The sequence below is a fragment of the Corythoichthys intestinalis genome, chromosome 8, assembly GCF_030265065.1.
Source record: "Corythoichthys intestinalis isolate RoL2023-P3 chromosome 8, ASM3026506v1, whole genome shotgun sequence".
In the NCBI taxonomy this organism is placed as follows: Eukaryota; Metazoa; Chordata; class Actinopteri; order Syngnathiformes; family Syngnathidae; genus Corythoichthys; species Corythoichthys intestinalis.
In genome coordinates, this window is record NC_080402.1 from 33,646,146 (window position 1) to 33,669,351 (window position 23,206).

At 38.8% G+C, this 23,206-nt stretch overlaps 2 protein-coding genes across 2 annotated transcripts; one reads left to right on the forward strand and one right to left on the reverse strand.

Moving 5' to 3' along the window:
• Positions 1-1,454: 1,454 nt before the first annotated feature.
• Positions 1,455-15,719, reverse strand: glb1 (galactosidase, beta 1). Its single transcript, XM_057844247.1, has 16 exons — positions 14,469-15,719; positions 13,090-13,259; positions 12,796-12,946; positions 9,970-10,030; positions 9,778-9,872; positions 9,509-9,689; positions 9,381-9,439; positions 8,914-9,035; positions 8,777-8,817; positions 8,589-8,701; positions 8,432-8,506; positions 6,260-6,349; positions 5,142-5,255; positions 4,636-4,767; positions 2,203-2,442; positions 1,455-2,040 (listed from the first exon to the last, which is right to left on the reverse strand). The coding sequence occupies exons 1-16, from the start codon at positions 14,517-14,519 to the stop codon at positions 1,789-1,791; spliced, it is 1,947 nt and encodes a 648-aa protein (XP_057700230.1). The 5' UTR covers positions 14,520-15,719; the 3' UTR covers positions 1,455-1,788.
• On the forward strand, positions 14,984-22,845 carry ccdc86 (coiled-coil domain containing 86). The gene is made up of 4 exons (XM_057844248.1): positions 14,984-15,802; positions 18,798-18,927; positions 18,995-19,069; positions 22,460-22,845. The coding sequence occupies exons 1-4, from the start codon at positions 15,063-15,065 to the stop codon at positions 22,631-22,633; spliced, it is 1,119 nt and encodes a 372-aa protein (XP_057700231.1). The 5' UTR covers positions 14,984-15,062; the 3' UTR covers positions 22,634-22,845.
• Positions 22,846-23,206: the final 361 nt, after the last annotated feature.

A 23,206-nucleotide genomic window follows, 5' to 3' on the forward strand; every position in this document is an offset into this window, starting at 1 on the left:
ATACACTGAGAGAACATTACTACACAGAGTTTATGAGTCATTTTTTAACTTATTATTGTATCTTTAAAGTACTTTCCGTTCACGGTAATTAATGAACTTGCAGAATAGGTAAATAATATGGTTACACTCGAGCTCACTGGAGTCCTGTTCTTTTCCCCCCAAAGTATAATTTAAAAAACAAACAAACAAACAAACAAACAAAAAAACCTTATATGTATATTTTATGAAATGCTTTTTAAGCACTGCAAATGTAATAATTTTTATTTGAATGAGATATACTGTATATAAAACAAAACAATGACTTGTACATGTATACATGCAAATTACTTAACATTTTAAAATTAAATGCTATATATAAATGCTACACGCCAACAAGCTATTTGGGAGGCATGCACGGAGAAAACCTTTCCTCCCTCACAATCATAAACGCAAACGTCTGGAGTTCGCCAAGCGGTATTGGGGCTTCAACTGGGACCGTGTGCTTTGGTCAGATGAGACCAAGATTGAGCTTTTTGGCAACAAACACTCTAAGTGGCTCTGGCGTGCCATGAAAGATGCGCATGCTGAAAAGCACCTCATACCCACTGTGAAGTAAGGGGGTGGGTCAGTGATGCTGTGGGGCTGTTTCACTTCCAAAGGCCCTGGGAACCTTGTTAGGGTGCATGGCATCATGAATGCTTTGAAATACCAGGACATTTTAAATCAAAATCTGTTGCCCTCTGCTTGAAAGCTGAAGATGGGTCGTCACTAGGTCTTTCAGCAAGACAATGACCCAAAACATATGGCCAAATCTACACAGAAATGGTTCACCAGACACAAAATCAAGCTCCTCCCATGGCCATCTCAGTCCCCAGACCTTAACCCTATTGAAAACCTGTGGGGTGAGCTGAAGAGGAGAGTACAGAGGAGAGGACCCAGGTCTCTGGATGATTTAAAGAGATTCTGCAAAGAGGAATGGCTGAAGATCCCTCTTTCTGTCTTTTCCCATCTTGTGAAACATTATAGGAGAAGATTAGGTGCTGTTTCGTAGGCAAAAGGGGGTTGTACAAAGTATTAACACCAGGGGTGCTAATAATTGTGACACACATTATTTGATGTCAAATAATTATTTCTTTATGTGGGATTTTTCCCCCACTGAATAAATGCACTTGTATTGAAGGTTGGATTTTTCTCTTTTTTTCCCATTAAGGTCCCATATTATTTAGAAAAAAAATATTAGAAGCTAAAAAACACATAATTATTATAAATCCAATAATTATGGAGGGCACTGTATCTAAATGTATATATATATTTTTAAAATCCACGATGGACATAGGGCGCGAAGTTTGAAGCGCGATATGCGTAGGGATCACTGTATATTACAAATCCAAAATTGATTATTCTACACAGTGAATAATTCATTTGTATTTTCAATATAAAGAAACTTTGAAACATTGTGCAATATAATCCTTCTTTTTAATTAAAAATCAATTCATTAAAATGAGTTTAGAACAGATTTAAAATAAAACACCCTAAAACAAAAGTCATTAAAAAAACGTAGGTCATTGTGCCACAAAATGTAAATGTATTTCCCTGATGTGATTTTGGCATTAAAACAATTATTTGGGCAAAATACTGATGAACCCAGTGACAAAAATCTGAAATTGCATTATACCCTCAGAAGAGACATTGACTTATTCAAATTCACAGGTATGGCCACAATCAATCACAATAAAGTGATGATTTTCAGATACTGTAGATTTGAATCACTAATGAACATTGTGCAAAAAGAAAACATCTCACTTATCATCAAAGCAAAGCCTTTCCGAACATTGGCCAATGCTGCTGGTGGTCGCTCTGTACCGACGCGTTCAGGATGGGTGTGGTGGTGAACTCTACTGTACACGATCCCAAAAGGCAGGGGGCCATCTCCAGCTCCAGCACCGTCACGTTGTTGGGGGTGTCGGTGCTGAGGATGTTGGCCGGGACAAAAAGAGTTAACTGAGGACCTCGCGATGGCCAGTAGCGTCCCAGATTGAAACCGTTTATCCAAACTTGGCCCTGAGGTACAAGCAGAAACATTTACTGTACACTATGTGTTTTTTTCTGTTCCTTCAACAGTTTGCCTATTTTTATTAACACATGCAACAAGTGAGACCCCAAGTCCCACATTATGAAAAACAGTGCCATAGAGAAGAATTGAATTTATATGAGTCAGCGTACCTTGCGCCAATTTGACAGGTGGATGTAGGTGTCCTGAGGTAGATCTGGGATGCCATCGGGAATCATGAAAGCTCCACCATAGAATGCCGGAAGTGACAGGGCAGCAGGACGAATCGGGCCAGCCGACGTTGGCTTCGTAGCCCAGAAAAGGCCTTGGTCAATCGCTTGGTCGATACTGAGACTGTACATGGTCCACCCTTTGAGCACAACATTGCCCAATGTTAGGTTGGTCACGAGGCCCTGTACAAAAAAACCCAAAACAAAACAATAAAACATACGCAAGGAGTCAAGCCAAGTGTGTATCATTTTCTACATTGGTCTTGGCACATTACCACATTCCCCCAAACAAATGTCCCCTCTATCGTATTTAAATGACTAACTTCTGGCTTTTTCAACTTTTGCAAGCCAAGTTTTCACACTGAAAAATACTGCCCTCTCCAACGAGTAGTTCATCAATACAGGCTTACTGAAGGCTAAGCAAGGTTGACCTCCAAAGCCTAATGCATAGTTTAAGATGATAAAAAGAGCCGCAGTCTTGGGTTGCCAACCAGTGGGCTATACTAGGCCTGTCGCGATACAAAATTTTAGTAGAGGATATATTGTCTCATGAATTATTGCGATATGTGATACTATTGCCTGTTTTTTTTTTTAACTTATTCAACCACAAATATAGTGACAATACAATACATCCATCCATTTCAATAAATAACCTATTGAAATGCAATAAATTGTTATTCTTAACTCATTTGCTCCCAAAAACGTATAATTACGTTCTATTTTTAATTGTTTCAGTGTCCCAAAGACGTATTTATACGTCTTTTACGTTTTTTTTTTTTTTTTACAAGAGACATCTCTGGGTTCTGATTCAACTTAGCTCCAAAGCACAACGCTGAAAATCCATTTTAAGCCATAAAACTGGCCAATGGAGGGCAGTAGCGCATTTGGTAAGACCCGGAACCCGATTTAACGGAATGAATGGCCGGGCCGCATGGCCGGGGTGCCGGCGGAAGACGACCGAATGGACGTCCAGAATGCCAGGCGGCGGACGACCGAGCAGAACAACAGGGAGGACGCCCGGGATGCCAGGCGCTGGACGACCGAGCAGAACGACCAGGACCACCAGTGCAACGGACGATGCCGTTGAGTCCGTGCTGCTCACTGAGCAAACACAGGCGGCAACGAGGGTAAAGTTTAACCCGTCTGTCGCGGCCACAACAGCGTCATCTCTCAGTTAGTTATGTGTAAATAAATTGTTACTTTGCAATCAAAAGCTCTATTTGTCTTGTTGTTTATGTTATTTTGTAAAAGGAAAACATTATTCAGATGTTTGGGATGTAACTAAAGCAAAAAATAGCTGCTTTAAAGTCAAAGTTATGTTTGAAATATATGCTTTCACAAAAAGCTCAATTTCTCTGTTTTTTCATCAAAAATTGGAAAATTGCTCAAACTAAGCTATTTTCTAATGCTGATTTCTAAAGAATGGAAAAAGATATGAACTAACTTTTTTTTCCTGCTGAAAGAAGAGAGTCTAATCTTTCTTTTGGTGGGGTCCATGTTTATATAGCAATAGAACAGAATTTTCTGTGGGCCTTGCAAAATCAGTCAAAATCCAGAAAAACGGCCGGAAGCGAAGGGGGATGCACCGGTGAAAATGGCTGGGAGTGACCGAGTTAAATAAAACAAATTATATTAAAATTTATAAATATTATTTTAAAAGGCACACAATGCACAATGAGTCATTTTAAAGCTAGTTAGGTGCAGACTATGAAATAGGTGAGAAACCCACTGTCATTTTTGTTGTCTGCAAATTAGAGCCCATTAAAATGTTAATTCGATCCAAAATGACTGTCTTCGACTCATCTTGTCCTGCAAAGTGCGCATGCAACAAATTTGAAGCCAAATTATTATAATTTATTACATCATATTATCATTGCCAATCAGATTTTTCATAATGGGTGTCGTTTTATATTCATTCTTAGTGTAGAACCTGAAGTATATATTTGATGTGTCACCTTTTAACCGTAATTTTGCGTTGTGGAGAAGACTGTCAATGTTTTATCGCAGACTAAAGTGGTTAGTACATTGACTTTTTTCCATTAGCCTTAATGTAGCAATGCTAACGTTTTTCAATGTTTAATATAGAGGTTTTTCCTTATTTTGTATGTCTGAACTTGAATTCCACGGCGTGTTGATGGCCAATAAACATCTGTGAAAGCTACTGGAGTCTCATATGTAATCAACACGCACGTGTGCCAAGTGCATGCACGCACATATGTATGTATGCACGCACGCGGCGATAAATCGCAGCCGGGAAAAATACCATCCTCATTTTTATTTATCGTGCGATAATTTCACTTATTGCATATTGTGACAGGCTTAGGCTAAACTGAATTTCCTAATAGGCATTTCAGGTCAGAGTAAATCGTTACCAACCTTGAAGTCATTGATGTCTCTTCCATAGTTGATCCGACCCATGTTCTCCACCAGTATATCAACCTGACTACCAGCTTTGCCCGTCACATTAATGCTTATGACTTTGTTTCGCTCCAGAATCCCTGCAGCCACCTTGAAACAAAGTCAGTTGCTTGTTACAAGACAGAGGTTTAAATGTAATTCAAGTACAGTTGAACCGCTGAAGTTCCATTTGGAAAAGGTGAAAGAATCAGATTCAAGTTCAATACTCAGTTTTCCTGCAAAAAGTATTTTAAAGAAAATGTAGCATTCCTAGCGCTGTCACAGAAGAATATATATTCCCACTTTTTAACAAACTCATCCACCACTTTAAAAGAGTAAAGAATAAATGTTGACGGGGCATAGACTGCAGTTACATAACAAATAGAAAATAATGCTTCAAATATTCGCAGATTTTCCAACTTTGTGGTAGGGCTCAGTCAAATTCCCTATGAATAGTGGCATTTCACAATGAATTGCAAACTCACCCCATCCACGGACACATACGCGCGGTCGTGGACCCCGTTCAGCGGCGATGCCAGTGGTGTAGGTATGCTGCAGTCAACTGGCAGCTCAGTCCTGTAGAGCACATAGCCAAACGCCTACAGAACCAGAGTTACGAACCAGTTTGTGTTTATTGCATATTTTTTTAAAAATCCATATTTTTACATAAGGAAGCATTATTTTTCACATCATACATGCAATTTCTAATATGTACAGTCGGGCAAATAAGTATTTAGTCAACCACTAATTGTGCAAGTTCTCCCACTTAAAAAAATATTAGAGAGGCCTGTAATTGTCAACATGGGTAAATCTCAACCATGAGAGACAGAATGTGGGTAAAAAAAATAGAAAATCACATTGTTTGATTTTTAAATAATTTATTTGCAAATCATGGTGGTTAATAAGTATTTGGTCTATTCCAAAAGTTCAATACATTGTTATGTACCCTTTGTTGGCAATATCGGAGGCCAAACGTTTTCTGTAAACATCACTGCTCTAGAGGAGATCTGCATGAAGGAATGGGCCAAAATACCAGCAACAGTGTGTGAAAAGCTTGTGAAGAGTTACAGAAAACGTTTGGCCTCCGTTATTGCCAACAAAGGGTACATAACAAAGTATTTAGATGAACTTTTGGTATTGACCGAATACTTATTTTCCACCATGATTTGCAAATAAATTATTTAAAAATCAAACAATGTGTTTTTCTGTTTTTTTTGTCCACATTCTGTCTCTCATGGTTGAGGTTTAACCATGTTGACAATTACAGGCCTATCTAGTATTTTCAAGTGGGAGAACTTGCACAATTAGTGGTTGACTAAATACTTATTTGCCCCACTGTATATATTTTGTAATCATTTTCTGTGGAACTGAAGTTAATGCAGGTTTAAAAAATGGGGAATGATGTAAATTTGAGCAGCAAATTTGTTTTTAAAATACTTTCTTTGTCATTTGCTTTTATAATATGCAATAGGAAAAACAACAATCTGAAATAGTGGATTTTATATTAAACTCATACCTGCCTGCCTTAATGCTAATATTAGTCAGCATTAAGGCAGGGTGATATAGGCTTAACAGACAGTCACATTTAAGTGTAAGGAGATACCTGATTGAGGTCAATGAAGGTCTGAGGGAATATGCTCTCCACTGGACCAGAGAAAGAGATTGTCTCTAAGGCTTCTGACACCGTTTGGAGCTATGGGAATAGTCAAAAAAACATTCATTTTAAGTCATACAAAGAAGTATTTTCAGCAGATTAGTCACTACATACAGGTATGCAGACAAATTGAAAATAAATCAAAGTATTCATGCCACAAAATTATAATGATGTTATTGTTATTATGATTATGAAATGCAAAATATCAGTCTAAAAGGATGTAGAAAGGGCAGTTTTTGTGTGTGTTTTTTTTTTTTTTTTTAACTTTCTGACAGTCAACTTTCACACGTACAGTGCTGGCCAAAAGTATTGGCACTCCAGCAATTCTATCAGATAATGCTCAATTTCTCCCAGAAAATGATTGCAATTACAAATGCTTTGGTAGTAATATCTTCATTTATTTTGCGTGTAATGAAAAAACACAAAAGAGAAGGGGAAAAAAATGAAATCATTATCATCTTACACAAAACTCCAAAATGGGCTGGACAAAAGAATTGGCACCCTTTGAAAAATCATGTGATGCTTCTCTAATTTGTGTAATTAACAGCACCTGTTACTTACCTGTGGCACATAACAGGTGGTGGCAATAACTAAATCACACGGGCAGCCAGTTAAAATGGATTAAAGTTGACTCAGCCTCTGTCCTGTGTCCTTTTGTGTACCACATTGAGCATAGAGAAAAGAAAGAAGACCAAAGAGCTGTCTGATGACTTGAGAAACAAAATTGTGAGGAAGCATGGGCAAGCTCAAGGCTACAAGTCCATCTCCAAAGACCTGAATGTTCCTGTGTCTACCGTGCGCAGTGTCATCAATAAGTGTAAAGCTCATGGCACTGTGGCTAACCTCCCTAAATGTGAACAGAAAAGACAAATTGGCGAGATTTCAACGAAAGACTGTGCGGATGGTGGATAAAGAACCTCAACTAACATCCAAACAAGTTCAAGCTGTCCCGCAGTCCGAGGGTAAAACAGTGTCAACCCGTACTATCTGTTGGCGTCTCAATGAAAAGGGACTCTATTGTAAGATACCCAGGAAGACCGAAGACCACACTTCTGACCCAGCCAGAGACATAAAAAGCCAGGCTCGAGTTTGCCAAAACTTGCCTGAGATAGCCAAAAACGTTTTGGAAGAATGTTCTCTGGTCAGATGAGACAAAAGTATAGCTTTTTGGGAAACAGCATCAACATAGAGTTTACAGAGAAAAAAACGAGGCCTTCAAAGAAAAGAACACGGTCCCCAAAGTGAAACATGGCAGAGGTTCCCTGATGTTTTGGGGTTGCTGTGCTACCTCTGGCATTGGACTGCTTGACCGTGTGAATGGCATTATGAAGTCTGAAGACTACCAACAAATTTTGCAGCATAATGTAGGGCCCAGTGTAATAAAGCTGGGTCTCCCTCAGAGGTCATGGGTCTTCCAGCAGGACAATGACCCAAAAAACACTTCAAAAAGCACTAGAAAATGGTTTGAGAGAAAACACTGGAGTGGCCAGCAATGAGTCCAGACCTGAATCCCAGAGAACACCTGTGGAGAGATCTGAAAATGGCAGTTTAGAGAAGCCACCCTTCAAATCTCAGAGACCTGGAGCAGTTGGCCAAAGAAGAATGGTCTAAAATTCCAGCAGAGCATTGTAAGAAACTCACTGATGGATACAGGAAGCGGTTGTTCGCAGCTATTTCGTCTAAAGCTTGTGCTACCAAGTATTAGGCTGAGGGTGCCAATACTTTTGTCTGGCCCATTTTTGGAGTTTTGTGTAAAATGATAAGGATTTTTTTTTTCATTCTCTTTTGTGTTTTTTAATTGCAAGCAAAATAAATGAAGATATTACTACCGAAGCATTTGTAATTGCAATCCTTTTCTGGGAGAAATTGGGCATTATCTGACAGAATTGCAGAGGTGCCAACACTTTTGGTCAGCAGTGTATATACACAAACTTTAAATCAAGAAGGTGAGTCACACATCTGTCATGCTTAAGTGACTGTAATTGTGTGAATTTTGTACGAAATTATGATAAGCAGTTCTGAAGATGAATGAATGGTAATTATAATTCCAAATAGTGCAAATTTAGGGAAATTGGACTTCAAAGGTTTCACTGTATTAGCAGGAGCTTGTGAGATACCTACTTGTTGCATTTTAACAGCACCATATGCAAACTTTGGACTTGATGGTGGTATGAGCCCTTCTGGTATTTTGCGATACTATTTAATAGAAAATACAGAATATGTGAAATGCTTTTAATGCCCCATGAATAATAATGCATCAAAATCCATATCTAAATACCATTCTGATCACCTCCCGGATGGCAAAGTACTTCTCAGTGAGGTCTCCGGCCTCGGTGAGCGGAGCATTGTAGTCATAACTGGTTGGCTGCGCAGCAAAAGGCGAATTGGCACCTGGGGAGTTCAAGCATAATCTGATGCCATAAAAGCTTTGTTATTAAGAAAAAAAAAACGTTTTAATATACCGACCGTTCCAGTATCCAAAGTTGGTCCCGCCAATAAACATGTACCTGTCACAGGACACAAAAACAAATTTCAAAAGATTTTGAGACTAATTGAGAGAGATGTCTGGCATGGAATCACACAGACTAAATAAAATGACTCACAGGTTGACATTGGCACCCATGGCCAGGATTTCATTGAGGGTCACTGCCACTTTTTTGGCTGAGACGGCTGAGTGAGGCGAGCCCCAATGGTCCAGCCAGCCTGTGTAGTACTCAGAGTTCACCTGGGGAGGAAGGAAGACAGTGAGTCTCCCTAAAACTAAAGAATTGTGAATTAAAATAATACCTTGACTTTTGATTTTAGTTAATTCAATCACCAAGTCGTATGAGGGTCAGAAACTACAAGTGGCAAGTGCCTGCTCTAGTTTTGGGCACTTCAAATTTTTTGATCATCCTTGCAATGAAGATGTATCAGCCAATACACAAGGAGCTACAGACAAAATAACATTTTAATGGGTTTGAAACATTAGGGAGACACAGTCGGCTGGTGCCTGGTTCTTTAAAAGTGCCAAAGTGATTTGATGGCATTTCAGTTTATTACAGTAAAGAAAAAAATGGTAGATGCTTGCCAAAGGTCCCTGAGGTTCTGCATGTCGTTGCACGGAAAATGCAGCAGACACATTAGAACCTGCAAAAATAAATTATTACTAATTAGTCAGGCTTAGTTGTTAACTTGTTACAATGAAGTCTGACCAACCTGGGCCGAAGTCGACGGTGGTATAGATGCCTTGGATGGTGCCGCACTTAAGGAAGCCCAGAGAGGCACCGTCCGTAGTGAACAGCACCGTCTCTTCACCCAGGTAGGATCTCATAAGCTTGGTTAGGTGACGCAGGTAGTTGTAATCACATTTGAAGTAGCTTCCATATTCATTCTCTACCTGAACAAAATGGGTGTATAATTAATATGCAAATTCTCATTAAATACTACAGTTGTTATGGACAAACAACAACCAGACACCCAACCACCTGCACGGTGATAATAGGGCCGCCATTCTGATAGAGGAAGGGCTTCATCATTGGCAGCAATTTGCTCATCCAGCTATCCACTGCTGCTATGTAATCTGAAACAAACGGTTTAGACAGCTGAGTGATTCGTGTGTTGTGCTTCAAACAACTATGTTAGACCACAAAATGTATACTGTTACACTGGATTATCACCTGGATCTGAAGAGCGCAGCACAATGTCTTTCTTATGGAGAAGCCAGGCAGGCAGTCCTCCCTGTGTGAGTTATATTTGTATGTTATTATTGTTTTAGTCATTGGGGCGCAACATAAATTGCACAACTTGGGGAGTTGATCTAATGCAAATTTGAAAACAGTACAGTATCTAGATTTTTTTAATACAGACAGTAGTGCTGCAACGATTAATCAATTAACTTGAGTAATTCGATTAGAAAAAAGCTTTGAATCAAATTTCGCAGCTTCGAGTATTCGTTTAATTAGATTGGTGTTGTAATAGTTTATTTTGAAAGTGTTTTCATTTAGTTTTATTGATATGGCTGGATACACTGCCCTCTAGTGATAACAGTGAATATGACATAACTCATCTCATGGCTGAATCCAGCTTCTCCCTGTTAAGACCAACATAAGGCAGGGGTCCCCAACCGCAGGGCCGCGGACCGGTACTGGTCCATGGCGTATTTGGTAGCGGGCAGCAAAAGAAATAATAATTTATTCACGACTGCATAATGGCCAAATTAACTTTGGCCTGTGCCCCTTAACACACCAGTATCCCTATCTACTCTAGATATAATACAACAGGATGGAATGTCGTCACAGAAATCCATTAGTTGGATTGCTAGCAGTACATCTTGTTTTGTATATCTATGTGCGCTTGTCCTTGATAATAATGGCTGACGTAGAATAACTGAAATACAGACGTCCTTGGATAGATTTATACCGGGGAAAAGGGCACCCGATGAGCCAGAAGGTGAGCCTAAAACCTTGAAGAAAACAAAATCTACGCTACTTCCCAATCACTAAAGACCCACGAACTGCGAAGGAGGGGATCTGTGACCCGTTTGTGAATAAACCGAGTTATTTGAGCATGTCTGTGCAACAGGAGGATCAATTTGTAGAGATCACAAATAATGGCGACCTTAAACGTACATTTGAGACAACAACTCTAACGAGGTTCTGGATTATTCCGGAATATCCTGACATTGCTAGGAGAGCATTGAAAACCGTGCCACTTTTTCCAACATCGTATCTTTGTGAAGAGGACTCTCACTCTCCCATCACACATTCATGGGATCATCTCGTCTCAACGAAACAAGCTTAGGCCTCCCACTGATTTAGCAGGTGAGTTATATTTTCCCTACACTTAACACGATGGGGCTAAAAACAAATGTTATTTTATATTTGCTGTATTTTTCTGCCGCACATTGCCGTGTTCTGAAAAATTTGGCATGCGCGTAATGTTAAAAATGGCCGCGAATGCAGCGATTCCAAAATAAACACTACAAACTTCCTTTAAAGAAAGGAATATTAACTTACGTTTGCCATGTTAGCTGCACACAACAACTGCATGCAGTTCTCACTTAACAACTTTGCGGTGTCGTTAAACATTAATTTACACCATTTTTGTGTTGCACATGTATGTTTATGATGTAAATAGTTTTTTAGCACCGTTGGATAACATTGAGAGTCCAACTGAATATAAAAGAGGGCTTTTTCACCGCAATAAAAGCTTTGGGAGCAAAATTTTATAAGGGTACAAAATTTGACAGAACACCGGTCTGTGAAAAAAAAAACACAAATCAAACTCGCAAAAAAGGCTGGGGGACCCCTGACATAAGGTATGTTTTTGTTTGAGCTAATGTTTCTTTAATACATTCGTAATTTAGTTTATAGGTATATTTAGCCATTTTTTGTTGGAATATGTGTTCGGCCGATTTGGTAAGAGCATTTAAAAAAAAAAAGTTAGCACTTTATAGCATTTAAGCTAGCGGACTTTTGCAATGCAAGTTAGCCAATTGTTCTTTTGTTGTGCTTATATCCTCATTTATTTATTTATTTATTTATTTATTTATTTATTTTTTTTTTTATGAAAGTGCAATTCAGGGTAGTTTGAAGAAACAGCCAGGGAATTTTATTCTATATTCGCATTTAATGCTCTTTTGAAAGTGCAATCTTAGCAAGCCTTTGTTCTCCTAAAATTGATTCTGAAGCGCATTAAATGTTCCTAATCCGATTACTTGATTATTCGAACTAACTAGTTGATAGATTAATCGACTACTAAAATAATCGATAGCTGGAGCCCTAACAGACAGTAAGGTATCAAAAATGTGAGCATTTGGGATGAGTGACAGTTAGACAATTACAGGTTTTTATCCTGTTTTTCTTTTTTCTGAAATCTCCACAATCCTGCGGGTTTCACTGAGTATTTTACTTTGGCACCGTCTGGTGAAAACTTTATGTTGTTAGATTGAATTTGATGACTGTATTTTTTAATCTCCAATTTGGAATATTCTGTTTTGTTGGCTGTTGTTCCCTCTCCTGCACTGTTGAGATCAAAGTAAAGGTTTCTACTTCCCTCTGAATGCAGCAACAAATTGCCAATGTTGTCTACCTTGCTGTTACGAGTGCCTCTATTCTTTAAAATGTATTGTCGTGTGAATAAAGTGAATTTATATGGCTTTAGTTTGTGGAAAGTGCTTGGGCGATATTTTTGTTTGCACAAGTGTTATAACACACCAGTTGATGTGAGAGTGTTCAGTCTATTATGCTAGTTAACACTATTATTTTTGGTTTGAATGATTTTAAACAGGCTACTAATATTTTTGTTACTGTAAGATGCGTTAACAGATGCAAAGTATGAATGCTTTGTGATATTGTTAAATGTGTACCTAATTAAAGGGATAGACCGTATTGTATTATTCACACACCTCTTGGCAAGTAAACTCCTTAAATGAAGAAGAATGTTTTGCTCACTGGAACCCCTGACATGTAGAAGGAATGTAGAAAACAGAAAGTTTCTCTCACCATATCCCACTCGGCACAAATATAAGGCCCCGGTCGAAGGATGACCAGAAGTCCGATATCCTGAGCCAGCTGAAGGAAATGCTCCAAATCTCTGTCTCCGCTGAAGTTGTATCTGCCCGGCGACTCCTCATGGAAGTTCCACGGTATATATCTGTGTTAGGAAATTATTGCAGTTTTTTTTAATTCCAAAAAGTAAATGTGCATGGCACACTGGTACTACAGAAAAAAAGCTTGGTCCTTTTAAGTGTTTGACATATTGAAGAAACAGAGGAACACAATGAAATGGTCACGTACGTCTGAATGGCATTTAGACCCGCCATGTACATCTTAAGCAGTCGGTCTTTCCAGTAGACCCTTGGGATCCTGCTGTAGTGAATGCTGCCTGAAATGTAGCGGAACTTCTCTCCATCTTTGCGAAAGCAGTCATTCTTGAAGTCCACGCTAAAGGACGGCGGCACGGATTGCTGTGAACACGTTCGTAAAAACTTTTCATGGAAGCCCTGGTTATTCAATTCAATATATTCACACACATTCATATTTACAAAGTATGCTAGACTAGTACATTATTCCATTATGCTAGCTAGGGAAAAAAAATCTACTTTACAGGGAGCCATAACCGGGGTGTTTTTCGGTTTTTTTCATTTTGTTATCAACATTTATTCAATTATAATTTGACTGATTCATTAAAAAATGTAAAAACAATTATTAATAAAATGGATACTTAATAATTACAATAATATAATTAAATAATTATAATAATAAGAATTAGGGCTGCAGCTATCGATTATTTTAGTAGTCGATTAATCGATGAACTAGTCAGTTCGAATAGTCGAGTAATCGGATAAGGAACATGAAAAAATACCTGAGGTGAGCCTCAAACGGTATAGAAAAATAAATAAGAATCAATGTACAACAAAAGAAAATTGGCTAACTTACATAGCATAACGCCACTAGCTTAAATGCAACAAAACGCTTTTTTTTTTTTAAACAACGCTCTTGACAAATGGTCCAGACACATATTCCTACAAAAAAAAAAAAAAAAAACGGCTAAATATACATATAAACTAATTAACGAATGTATTAAAAAAAAACATTAGCTCAAACAAAAACTTATGGTGGTCTTAACATGGAGCAGCTAGATTCAGCCATGTGAAAGGAGGCAGACAAGAGGGCAGTGTATCCACCCAAATCAATAAAACTTCATACAAATACTTTTAAAATTGACCATTACAACACCACTTTAATTAAACGAATACTCGAAGCAGCAAAATTTAATTCAAATCTTTTTTCTAATCGAATCCACGAATTGATCGATTAATCGTTGCAGCACTAATAAGAATAAAATACCGTATTTAAGTTATATTATTATTTATGCATTATTATTATTATATTATCTATATTATTATATAAACATTACCAAATAATATAATTAAAATTGAGACATTGTCTTGATGGGGTTAAGTAATATGTATTTTTTCAATTATCATCAAAAAGGTACTTGCTTTATAAAGAGTTAATTAACTCAAAACTTCGTGGTGATTTGTAAAAGCACACTCACTGAACAGTACGTAGTGTTCAGTAAATGTGCGTTAAGCCACGATATTTATTTTTTAAATCGACGCGTTTGCGCATATTGCTGGATGAAAAATTATTCGAAAAAGCCTAATTCTTACTGAGAGTCCAACGAGCAGCAGCAGGAAACTTGCGATTCCCACCAGAGACATGACGAATCCTCGCCAAAATCTGCTCCTGGTTCTTCCCTAAATTACATAAATCCCAATTTTGGAAAATAAAATCCGACTTTTGACACCGAAGCAAACGTTTTTTAATTTGATATATTGGATAGTAGCAAAGAAAAGGAATTCTGATGCTGCATCTTGTGGTGCGGAAGTCTAATCATGTGATGTGCTTGTATATATTGTAATGACGCTTTTTGGTCATTAGGTGGTAGCATTGCATTAGCGATTCGGGATGGTGCGGTCCTGGAAGCGACGAAGAAAAATTATCTTGATTTTTAAAATAAATAAAAATTTTCGTAGATTGACTATATTATGTTACGTGGATTATTCTATCAATTTTTACCCTTATTTTATTAATTCTTGGTTTCATTTGATCCTATAGGTCACAACATTTATATGCAGTTCATCTACTGAGCGAATGGTGGCGGTAGTGGAAAAAACACCTTGTTTACAAAGACACGGAAGTACGTAAACACTACGGAACCGACTCACTGGTCACACGTGGGATATCCTGTCGCGTTGAAAAACATGGCGAAAGGCAAAGAAGTAAACAGCGCTTCCAAAGAAACACATGGAGAGGAGAACGACCAAGATCAACCAGCTATGAACACGCGGACCCGCAGTGGCAGATTGGTGCGTCGCCCATCCGGGCAGCAGTGCAATGCAACCCCGGCGAGAGCGCCAAGTAAGAGGACCAGGAGGTCAGTCATAGCAGAGCAGAAAGAACCTGAGGAACAGGCGCCTGAGCTGGTAGATGAGAAGCCCGTGGTGTTTGTTGAACCTGAGGCGGCGGAGGAGAGGTCCGAGGTGCCTTTTGAACCGGACATGGTGGAGAAAACAGAGGTGTGTGTTGAACTGGAAACTGTGGAGAAGCCCGAGGTGCGTGGTGAACCGGAGGCTGTGGAAGAGAAGCCCGAGGTGCATGGTGAACCGGAGGCTGTGGAAGAGAAGCCCGAGGTGCGTGTTGAACTGGAGATGGTGGTGGAGAAGCCCGAGGTGTGTGTTGAACCTGTGCCGGTGGAGGAGATGCCCGCAGAATGTGTCCGACAGGAGCAGGAGGAGCCTCGCACAGACACCGCATCCGAGGTGGTCATAACTGGTATAGTGTCTCAAGCCGCGCCGACAGAAAGAGCTCCAACGACGCAAGGGATAAAGTTGCAACCCCCAAAGAAGAAGCCTTGTCTGGATAAAAGTATGAAAGACTCTGTGGTTATTCCTTTGGGGAAGCCAAAGTCGGGGAGGGTGTGGAAAGACCGCAACAAACAGAGGTGACGTAGTATTATGATGACGATGATGTAAATTAATGCAGTTAAGCAAAGGTTTGGTCTCAATATTGGACGGGACATTAATAAATCTGTATTGACTTATATTATCTTTCATGTTCAGGTGATATAACTTTCGATTTAAAACTTTGTTTTCAAAAACTACTAAAGAAACATTTTGAAATGCAAGTCCCTTTTTAAAAAACAAAAAAAACCCCGCTGAGCTACCCAAGCAAGCCCGTCGACAGAGGGGGGAACCCGGGTATGTTGGACCGTAGGAGCCCGTGAATGACCCTTAATTCATTATACTTTCCATTTACATATTTAAATCATTGTCTGATTAAATATTATGTTCTACTCGATATATACTTAAAAACTTTAACGTCTTTAAAATTTCAAATAATATTTTTTTCCTTTTTTTGCACACCACCACCAGACACCCCCCTCTGTCTTAGCAGAGAATGGTTTGACCCCACTCTGGTGCACACAAGGCTACACAACGTACATTATCAACGCTAAACATGGCGAGTCGTCATAAATCGTGTGCGCAGAAAAGAAAAAAGAAAAAGAGATGAAGATCATAGAGGTGAATGAGAAAAAATGAAGTTTTTAAAAATTGGACAAGAAGCCAGAGAATTAGGGCTAGAGTTGGCTGTGGATAGTGATGTCTGTGAGTGAACAACAGCTGCTAACACTGAACCTTTACATTTGCGATCACCGTGACCAAAGCCCAATTCGAATATGTCACCGGCCGCTTGTAGCCTATTGAGCTGCGGTATGACAAGACATGCTGCTCACGTTGCGCTTAGGAGAGAGAAGGTGATGGGAGATTAGGGATATATGTTAGTCTGTGGGGAGCATGTGCGTGAGGCTGTACAGACTCTGGTCCGGCGGCTGGATTGATCACTGTTTAAGGGCTTGATAACCCCAGGGATGTGGAGGGGCCAGGCACAGGATGTTTAGTTATACTGTTTTGTTGCTTAGCAGGCAGGATAACACTCTCAGTTGTATTGTATTGTAGCCTACATGGGACAATAGATGGAAATTGTTTATGTTGTGTCACATCACATTACGGTCTGTTAAATTTAACTGCCCATCTCAAAATAAATAATTTGGAAATTTATACTGTCATTGCTTGCAAAGCGTTAAAAGTACTGCGTATGTTGTCGTGACAAGCCGATGGCAGGGGTGGGGGTGGGGCCCTATAATAGTCTCTTGTCCCTGGGCCCCTGCAAGTCTGTTGACAGCCCTGTATAATCCAGGAATGGGTCCACCTCTGGGGGACACTGGAGCACCCCTAGACTCAAACTAAAGTATTGTAATATAAAAGTGATTTGGGGGGGAAAAAATGAAAAAAGATCTGAGATATCCAAGGACCGATCTACACCTGGGGCATACTAGATTGCCCCAAGACACGAACCTAAGTACTCTCATGAAATTCTGATGTGTGATTTCATTTCACAGATTTTTTTTCATGTCAGTTCATGTTCATGCCAGTGTCCCCCTGAAGTGGACCCATTCCTGGATGGCTCTCCATTTTTTTAAATAAAAGGACTTTCACTCTGAAGCTACCGTGTTGCATTACCCTAATGCACACATAATGCAAACAATGATCTAAATGAATGTCGGCTAATTTGACTTTCTTGTTCGTTCCTTGTGGTGGCTGGCCTGACCGCAGTAGTTTTGCAGGTTAGCAAGTTCACTCAGGTTAATGTTATGCTAATAAAAAGTTGGTGGGGACAATTTGAGCATTCTGAAAAGTTGGTAGTGTTATATCCCTACACTCCCTATGCAAATCTACGCCCTTGCAGTTAAGAAAACATGCCTGGTGCTCTGGATGGGTACAGTACATTTATGTGCGGTGCATTTGAAAATACTTTTGAACATTTGAAAACTTGACGACAGCTTTATTGTGTGCATCTCGGAGGAAATAATTTTGTGTAAAAAAAAAAAAAGTAAAAACATAATTTGATTATTCTGTTGTCCTCATAGTGGAGAAAAACGTAAATAAAAACAGTATTTAAATTGATTATCAATGCCGGTACTATTTTAGCTAATCAAAGGTGAGTATCTCAGATTATCTACCCTTTGTCATAGTAGTAGTACCCATAAATGTTCCATACACTTGTGTTTAAGTTTGTCAGCCTGTATGTGCGTTGTTACAACTGACATCACAAATGGCTGCACTTGAAAGTGGTGTCATTTTTTTTGGGTAAGGGTAACATTATTTTCTCCATTTCCAGATGTTGCAAATATTCGCGATTTTAATTTACATACTTATTTACTTTGAGCAACTTTCTTTCACAATTAGGTAATTTATATTAGGTGTTTTACCTTTGGGGGGACAGAAAAATAAAAACTCCTTACTGCTAAAGGAAGAAATTTGGCCAATCTGAACAGGAGTCCACCCGTCCCAATCAGCCGATGGCCGTTATCAATGATAAAGTTCGTACACATTTTTCACAATCTTGTCGAGACAGACAGCCTCTTCTCAACCTGCTCCTCTCGTCGAAACATTTGGTCAAATGATACACAGTTGAACAAATCCATGATTATCGATTTGAATGGAAAGCAGTGTAGAAAATAACCTACATTGCTAAGTAAAACATTTTAATCAATACATTGTAAGCATTACATGTAATGCTTCCATAAGTGGTCAAGAATAGACACGGGCTGCGGTACACTTTCAGTTATTTTACCGACTGCAAATGAATAAACATAATAAACACATTCACACACAAGTCGCTATACCCTGGCATTCGACATCGAGAATGGTTTATGGTGACTTGCACATATGCCTTGTACTTAATAAGCACCTAGTAATCTTTGAGTAATGCAATCAAATTCCTGGCATTTGCTCAAGTTCAGTAAATAAACACCACCCCCTAGGGACTATTTGAGTTATTTAGTGTGTGTTTTAAAAGCTGACAAAGGCTTGTTGTGTGGTGGACTAACCTGCTTTTGGTTTTGTGTGTGCTTCTACCCGTGCGTTTGTGTGTAGGTTTTCCGCATTGGTGCGAGATGTGTCGCTGTGCACCACCTGGGAGAAAAAGATGCAGGCCAAACGAGAGAAGCAGATGGTGCAGAAGTACATGTTGGAACTGAAAGAGCAAAAAGCCAAAGTGAAAGAGGTAGAAATGAATGACAGCAAAGCAGTCGTTTTCCATCTTACTCACCTATGCCCCACTGCCCCTGCAGGAGAAACGGAAACGCCGAGAGGAGAACTTGAAGCGGCGCGAGGAGAACGCACGCAAAGCGGAGATAGTGCAAGTGGTACGTACTGGTATCGCCCTCGTATCAACGCATATTGACTACAAGGGGGTGTCCTCAGTCAGGGTGACAGAGTTCTGTCTCGAGATAGTGGAGGTAACCACAATTTGCACACTTTTGCTGTTCAGGCAGAGCAATTTAATGCTCTTCCACTAGATGGCAGAAGGTAAAATTCATCCAAATACAGGCAGTCCCCGGGTTGCGATGTACCCAATTTACGTAATTTTGACTTTACGATGCTGGAGTCTCATCCGCCATTCTTTCTCCAGTCGTTTTTTTTCCCCCTCTTCAGTTGCGTAAACAGTACCTAGTTCTTGCCATATCAGGATCCCCTCTTCCCCCAGCAGTTTCGCCGCTGTCCTGCAGTTCCTGACCGTGTTAGGTCCCACTTCTTTCTCCTCATTCTGCTGCTGTTTCTCTCCCAGCGCCGACTCCTCTTTTGAGTCCAGATTCGTTTTTTTGAGTTCGGACAGCGGGCTCACGTTAAGAGAGGCGATGCTGGTGACCTGAGTTGCAATGATATCCCCAGTCTCTTGCCTCTCTCCTCTTTCCACAGCGCCCTTTTCTCTCAGCAAGGCGACTCAATTGCGAGTAAACCCCGAATATTTTTTTTTTTTTTTTGGCCTCAATAGCCATTGAATATAACGGCATTTAAAACATACCTTAAAGCAATGGCGTAGGTTTAAAAACGTTATAACAGCATAACCTGCACATACACTTTTTGCTGGGGACATTCATGAGACCAAACAGATGATTGAATGGGGGTCAGGGCCACATTTCTCACAAATATGAACCTAATTAATTGATAGGCGAAATGATCAAAGCAAAATAAATGTGAATTGACTTATACTAACTTTTATGTGTATTGGTTCACGTGATACAACTAGGGCTGCAGTTATCGATTTTTAGCAGTCGATTAATTGATGAGCTAGTTAGTTAGATTAATCGGATAATCGGATAATGACATAAAAAATTAAAATACCTGAGCTTCAAACGGTATATATCAAAGTACAACAAAAGAACAATTGGCTAACTTCCACAGCAAAAGTCAGCTAGCTTAAATGCTATAAAATGCTAACTTTTTTTTTTTTATATATACCTACAAAATAAATATACCTATAAACTGAATTACGAATGCATTAAAAAAAACATTAGCTCCAAAAAAAACTTAGATTTCATTGGTCTTAACAGGGAGCAGCTAGATTCAGCCATGTGACATGAGTTATGTGCAATTACTGTTGCCACGAGAGAGCAGTGTATCCACCCAAATCAATAAAACTCAATGCAAACACTTTCAAAACAAACCATTACAACGCCACATAAATTAAACGAATACTCGAAGCAGCAAAATATTATTTGAATCTTTTTTGTAATCGAATTACTCAAGTTAATCGATTAATCGTTGCAGCACTAGATACAACGTTCGATTCAAACAAAACTACTAAAGAAAAATTTTGAAGCGCAAGTCCCTTTATTAAAAAAAAAAACAAACAAACTGGGAGCTATCCAAGAATGAGTCCACTTCTGGGGAACACTGAGCACCACTAGACTCAAACTAAAGTATTGTAATTAGGGCTGTCAAAGGATTAAAAATTTTAATCGAGTTAATCACAGTTTAGAAATTAATTAATTGGAATTAATCGCAATTCAAACCATCTATAAAATATGCCATAGTTTTCTGAAAATTATTGTTGGAATGGAAAGATAAGACACAAGATGGATATATACATTCAACATACTGTACATAAGTACTGTATTTGTTTATTATAACAATAAATCGACAAGATGGCATTAATAATAACATTATGTTAAAGCGATCCATGGATAGAAAGACTTGTAGTTCTTAAAAGATAAATGTTAGTACAAGTTATAGAAATTTTGTATTAAAACCCCTCTTAATCTTTTCGTTTTAGTGAAATTTGTAAAATTTTCAATCAAAAAATAAACTACGGTAGTAGCTCGCCATTGTTGATGTCAATAATTACACAATGCTCAGGCGCTGAAATCCATAAAATCAGTCGCACCCAAGCGCCAGCAGAGGGAGACAAAAAAACACAAGTAACAAGTGGACATTACACTGTTGTCATTTTAATCTGTTTGATCGGGGCATGTGCGTTGATTGTGTCAAATATTTAACATGATTAATTTAAAAAATTAATTACCGTTCGTTAACGCGATAATTTTGACAGCCCTAATTGTAATATTAAGGTGATTTGGGGAAAAAAGAAAAAAAAAAAAAAAAAATCTGATCTATCTAAGGACCAATTTACATCTGATGCATTCAAAGTACTATCATGAAATTCTGATGGGTGATTTCATTTCACTTTTTTTTTATTTTTTAAATTTGTTTTCATGTCAGTTCATGTTCAAGTCAGTGTCGCTCTGAAACGGACTCATTCTTGGGACTTGCACTCTTAAGCCGCTGCGTTGCATTACAGTAATGTCATGGGAACAATGATCTAAATGAGGGTTGACTAGCTTGACTTTGTAGTTCCTTGTGGAGGCTGGCCTGACCGCAGTAGTTTTGCAGGTTATCAAGTTCACAGATTAATGCTTTGCTAACTCTGATGCAGGTCGGACTTTTAGTAGTAAAATTAGTGGTGTTTCTCTCACCTCCACAACAATAATGTATTTTTCTATTACTTTCTGTGGCTCGTGCTGGCCAAAAAAAAAAAGTAATACCCTCCTCTTCAAAGGGGGTGAAGGACGCGGCATGTTGCATTTCTGTCGGTGAGCTTGTGTGAGTGTGCGTGTGTCTGTGTGGCGGGAGGAGGAAGCGGGGGGTCAAGTCATCAGCCAATCAAACGTGCATTTGAGGGGGGGGGTGGACCGTCACATTCAGCAAGTGAAAAGGGATAAATGTATTCTGAACATAATGAAAATAATTCACTTAATAATGGTAGTTCTTGTAGTTGGTAGTTAATAATGGCTGTTCTATCCTTACAACATATAGGAAGACTATCTAAATTTCCCATATAACTGAACTCATTGTATAATGCAAATAAGGTGGCCTTAAAGTTGGTGGGGACAATTTGAGCATCCTGAAAAGTTGGTAGTGTTATGTCCCTACCGTCCCTATTCAAACCTACGCCCTTGACTTACAGTGTCTTAGTTTTTACTTTATCAATATGATAGATATATATATAGGATGTATGGGCATTTCGGGGTACTTAAAGGGCTAATTCCAATTTACGCAGAAATTCCGGTTACATCGCCAATCTGGGAACAGAAATTGTTCGTAACCTGGGAACTACTGTATTTTATTACTCCCTGTGATGATATGATGGCATATACAGTGAAGGGGTATATTTAATTTTAAAAGAAGCTTCATGCTGTTCAGTGTTACGAGGGTGTCAGATTTATTGGTTGGCTCTGCTTTTCTGTGTGTGTAAGATCCGAAACACAGCGAAGATCAAGAGGATGAAGAAGAAGCAGCTGAGGAAGATCGAGAAGCGCGACACGCTGGCGCTGCTGGAGAAGTCCAACAATAACAACCAGAAGAGCAACCAGAAGCAGAACAGCAAAGCCAAGCCAGCAAAGAAAAATAAGAGTGAAAATCTGACCTGAAGACTTCATGTTCTTTCTCTAATGTGGTAATTAACAGAGAATATATACAGTATGTACAGATAATCTTATTTTCTGACTAAGAGTCAGAATCAAACCATTTCTCCACAATAATTAAATTGTTGTTTTACAGTTCCCCAGGTTTCAACCTGCTACTTTTCCATTTGAAAGATTTTGTAATAAAGAATACCCTGAAAATACATTGTTTTTTCCATTTTTTCAGATTACACTACAATGTGGGAGTAACAAGTCATAAAATACATAAAATGATGTAACTTATTTGTTAAATTTTACCTAATGAAACACTGACGAAATGGGTAAACTTAAAAATGGTAAATGTTACACCTCAATAGACATGGATGCTTGGTTACAAGAACATTGACTTGATAAAATATTAATCTTTAAAATGTTGTACTTTTTTTCTTCAGTGCTTTGAGTAATCTTGGTAGTCAGATTACAATCTCACGCACTATAGTCTCAATCGTTCATAGTTCCCATTTGTATTCTATCTTGCTCTTCACACATAAAGCAACACTGCAATGTTTTATGTTAAATCCTTAATGTGGAGTAAATAAC